This window comes from Equus caballus, chromosome 7 (assembly GCF_041296265.1).
Source record: "Equus caballus isolate H_3958 breed thoroughbred chromosome 7, TB-T2T, whole genome shotgun sequence".
Classification (NCBI taxonomy): domain Eukaryota; kingdom Metazoa; phylum Chordata; class Mammalia; order Perissodactyla; family Equidae; genus Equus; species Equus caballus.
The window spans coordinates 59,065,799-59,070,445 of record NC_091690.1 but is presented as its reverse complement, the minus strand read 5'-3'; the positions used below and the strand labels follow the sequence as shown (position 1 = coordinate 59,070,445).

General features: G+C 43.1%; 1 protein-coding gene across 1 annotated transcript; it reads right to left on the bottom strand.

Moving 5' to 3' along the window:
* Positions 1-2,090: 2,090 nt before the first annotated feature.
* LOC100060000 (upstream binding transcription factor like 1) lies at positions 2,091-3,332 on the bottom strand. Its single transcript, XM_023645589.2, has one exon. The coding sequence runs from the start codon at positions 3,324-3,326 to the stop codon at positions 2,091-2,093; it is 1,236 nt and encodes a 411-aa protein (XP_023501357.2). The 5' UTR covers positions 3,327-3,332.
* Between the last annotated feature and the right edge of the window lie 1,315 nt (positions 3,333-4,647).

Genomic DNA, 4,647 nt, shown 5'->3' with positions numbered 1-4,647 from the left:
GGTGGTCCTAGAGCTTCTCTCCTTCCCATTTTTACACTCAGTGTCTGCAGCCCTCTCCCTCAGCGCCTGCAGTCCCAGGGGACCCAGCTGGGCTTGGCTCCTGGACTGAGTGGGCAGAGTGACTTGGTGACATTGCTGCCCAGAAGAGCTCTGGAACCTCTGTGCTTGACTGAAAGAGCAGCTGCAGGCAAGGAGAGGGGAGGATGGGAACCTTCTGAGGTGGAAATGGAGGCATCTGCATTTCTTGTGGTGTTTGCCCAGCGCTGGTCCTTCTCAACGTGAAAAGTTCAGAAAAGCCAGATCTGATTAAATGGAGCATCTGGGTCTCAGCCAAAAAGCCAGAAATGCCTCTGGGGCTGAGTGGCTAGTTTCCTGGGTTCAATTCCATTTCTAGAGTTAAAGAGGGAAAAGCTGTGTGGCGATCAGTTGGCAGTGCTGCCCACTCTTGCTCGTCAGTTCTTTCATCAATTGACATTAGTAGATTTGGCAGGAAGGAAGAAATCAACTTACCATTTTCTTTTGAGCCAACTGTGAGCCAGGCATTTTATTTAAGCACTAAACCTAATCTTCACTTACATCCTGTACGATTGTAATTTTGTTCCCAGTTCATGAATGTGTAGATGAGGAAATGCATAAGTGAAGCGATTTTTATTTGAAGCGATTTTTATTTTAACCAATGATATCTTTTTGTAAATGAAAATTCAGAATTTTAGCCTCTATTTATCTAGTATTTGTGCTTTTCTGCCTCTTACTGATTACACTTACTTTCTTCTCTGCCTGACTGTGATTGTCACAAAGTCAGGAATTGTAACTTTCATCTCTGTATCCCATGCCACCAAGACAAGGCTTAGAAAACAGTAGATGCTGAATAAATTTGTAAGTACATGATTTAAAGCACAATTCAAAAGCAGAGGTATGAAAATTGTAAGTATTGTCTTTATTTTCTGATAATGTAATTGTAGGCTTATAAAACCATTTATGAATAATGAAGTCTTTCACTAAGACATCAAGGAATAAGATAAACTCTCAAAATTCAACTGTTTTCATATATAGAGGATACAATTACAGTTATCTGTGATGCTAATGTCCATGAGGACAAAAAATGAAAATAGCCAGGAACATTTAGAAAAGAAAAATATGAAGTGGTACTGGCTTTAAACAGACTTTCAAAAATGTAAGTAAACAAGAATAATTGAAGCAGTGTGGACCCAGTACATGAATTCACAGACAGATCAGTGATCAGCGGCATAAGATAGTTCTATTTATACACACATGTACTGTGATACGTAGAAATTGGAGGTATGGTAAAAATGTGATTCTCTTGGACCTGGAGCATTAAGAAGCGGGAGGGACCAAAACAACAAATAAATTCAGACATCACAGGGAAAATTAATACCTAGAGTCAAAGGGGACTGATTCGAACGAGCAGCTAATTCAAACCAAAAAGGTGAGTTTTAAAAATTTTAATTTCTGAATTTTGAAATCAGTTAGAAAAATTTCATTGACAACAGAAAAATAAATGTACATTTAGAAATGCTGCTGCGCACATGGCCCCGCCCACTCCTAAGATGGGAAACGGCCAACTCCTTACTGCTGAGACCAGGGAGAGATATCAGGAGTTTGACAACATTTTTAAAGGCAACTCTTCTACCAGCGATCGATCAAAACTTCCCCTCCCCAGCTCCAGTGCATGAGTCCTGAGGGACAGTTCCACAGGGAAGGCAGAGGTCACGGGCTCCTGGGTGTCCCCTACCACCTCTGGCAGGCAGAACATGAGGAGAGCAAAGCCTCTCACGCCAGGAAACTCAGTCTGATCCAGTGTGTCCCTCACAGCCCAAGACCCTCCTTATTTATTCCAAGAGGCTTAACCGCGTGGAGTCTTTCTGGGGGTGGACGTGGGGTTTAGAGGAGAGCCAGGAAATCCTGCGCAAGATCCCTTTTTGCCAACCAATTCTACTTTGTATGGAGGAGGGAAGGAAAGAAGGAAGGAAATGAAGCCAGGACAGGGAGAACAGACTTTCAGTTTGCTGTAAACACCCGGACTTATGCTGGGCAGCTCTCTGTCCTACCCTGTAGAGTGTGAACAAAACTCAGTTGGAGTCTGAGTCAGAGGAGTCCTCTGAGGAATATGAGCTGGAGTCACTGCCCTCAGACTCACACTCTCCATCTTCCTCCTCACTGCTGGAGTCCGAGGAGTTCCTGCCTTCCTCCTCTTCCCCATCTTCCTTATTGTCTTCTGATCCCAGTGAGGAAAGAGAAGTTACCCCAACAGACTCTGATGATTCTGTCTCTGAAGCCTGGAGCTCCTGCTCCTCTCCAAGTCCTTCTTGAGGACTCCTTGCAGATGGGGACGGCAGATCTGTCCGTCTGATCTTGGGGTTCGAGCCTCCCATCATGCCCAGGTTCTTACGCTTAGTATAGGTGGCTTCTCTGTATGCAGCATATTCTTCAGGAGACAGACTCTGGAGCCAGCGATCCAGGTCCACCTTGTACTGTTTCTGCAGCTCCTCAGCCTGCTTCTTACAGTGCTCCTTCTGGCTCTGCGGGATGCGCTGCCAGCGTCTGCCAATCTCCACCATGCGCTCCCTCAGGGGCAGGTCCTGCAGCTCCCTGCTGGACCACAAATCCTCGTGGAATTTCTGGTATTCGTGCATGGGGGGCTTCTTGGGCTCTCCGTGGAATTTCATCTTCTGGGAAAAAGAGGTTTGTGGGGAAGACTTCACCTCTTTCTCACTTCCCTGCATCTTCTTTGGGGCTTTGGTTGGGCTTCTCTTGGGAACGTTAGATTTCTTGGAGTTCTGGACTAGAGCAGGGTGGGCTTCCCTGAATCGAGCCACTTTCTCCTCAAACTCCTGTTTCTCCTTTTGGAAATCTTGGATATATTTCAGCTTCACCTGCTCTGGGAGCTCCCTGTATTCCTCAGACAGGAGCTTGGTCAGCTGCTGGTTGCTCAGCGTGGGATGCATTTGGGAGCACTGGGGCCGCCTCTCCTTGAAGAAGCGGAGGTAAGCAGTCAGGGGCTTCTTGGGGAAGTCAGGATGTTTCCTGTGTTTTTTGCTTTTGGAGAGTTTTTTAGCATGTTCCTTAGCTTCCAGGACTAATTCTTTCAAAGTACGAAATTTTCTCAATGTATAAGAAATCTCTACCCATTTGAGTTTGCACATTTCTCCTGAAAAGTCTTTAAAAGCTACCTTTCCCCAGTCCATCTGTGACTGGGTCGTTTTGAACGTGTGTCTCTCGTTGGAGGGGAGGTTATTCTCCATGCGTTCCAGCAACTTCACAATGTCTTCTTTGGACCAGTGGTCTTGGCTTTCACGCAACGCCATTTCCAGGTCTTTAGGCCACTTAGATGGTCCTGGCAGCTCAGACACCTCAGCAGGATCTCAAACTTCTTCACTCTCAAGACTCAGCTGGCAAGTTATTTCTGGAAGTCCTGCAGTGTGTGTGATTCTATGTTTCTAAGGAGAAAAAGAAGGAAAGTTACTCTCCTATGCAATAAATGAGAAAATCACCCCTGACTTGGCTATGTCCCTTCCATGATTTAATACCCTTAATGATAACTAGTCTAAGTTATAAAGTGAGGTTAATGTTGAGCCTTAAGATGCTTGGTTTGCACTATTAAAAATCCTCAATCCTCATCCCAGCGTACTTTCCCATCAATCTCACCACAGCTTGTCTTAACTACAAATGAGCAAAACAAATGACCAGCAACTGAGTCCATAGGATAACAGAAAGGATAAGAGTGAAAAGTATTAAAATAAAAGAGAAAGGCCAAAAAGGAAAGGACTTTAAAACCATAGTGAGATCCCACTACACATCTTTTAGAATGGCCAAAATCCAAAACAGTGATGGCATGGAATACTAAGAAGATACAAAATTGCCATGAGGGAGAAATGTGCAGGTCCTCTAGGAGCTGACAGGAGGAAGCACTTCTCTGCATTTTCCCTTCTACAATAAAACATAAAAATGATCTTTTTACCACTCGTTGGTGGAACAATCTAAGAAAAAAATGATCTACACACAATTTATCTACCCTAATCAAAATTAGTTATTTTCAATGTTCTATTTTATTCTATGAAAAAAAACCCACTCCCATCTACTCCTAATACAAAATAACTGATTAGCATTGGATTAATTTTTACTTCACTGTAACTTTCAGCTCTGAGAATTCTAACAATTAAATTTTCTCTTCTCTTTAATATTAACCCCTTTGCATTTAATTGACCTTGATACATAGAGTATCCACTGCTAGAAGAGGAGATCAATATATTTAATATATTACCATTCATATCAGACTTACTATACCATGCCGAGTGTTTTCACACTTGGCAATATGTAAATCCCAAGTTAAAATGACAACCAGTGCATCTAGTATGTTAGGCTTTAAAAGAAATGACTGGAGGTCATCCAAATTCCCACTTCCAGATGAGAGAGAGTACAGAATTTCCTCTGCTTTCTGGTACTCACTGTGCCACCAGAGTTACCTTTTCCCAGCCATCATCATCTTCTCGATTGTTATTGGGCACTTTAAAGACCAAGGCTGCAATCTTCAGTTCCTGAAGAAAGACTACTCTCCACACTCTACAAAAAGATTCTCCAATTAAGTTTTAGGTATCATTCCAAATAAAAAAACTACGTTATGTTTAG

Coding starts and splice junctions, on each gene's coding strand:
- LOC100060000 (XM_023645589.2), bottom strand. CDS start 3,326: ATGGCGTTGCGTGAAAGCCAAGACCACTGGTCCAAAGAAGACATTGTG.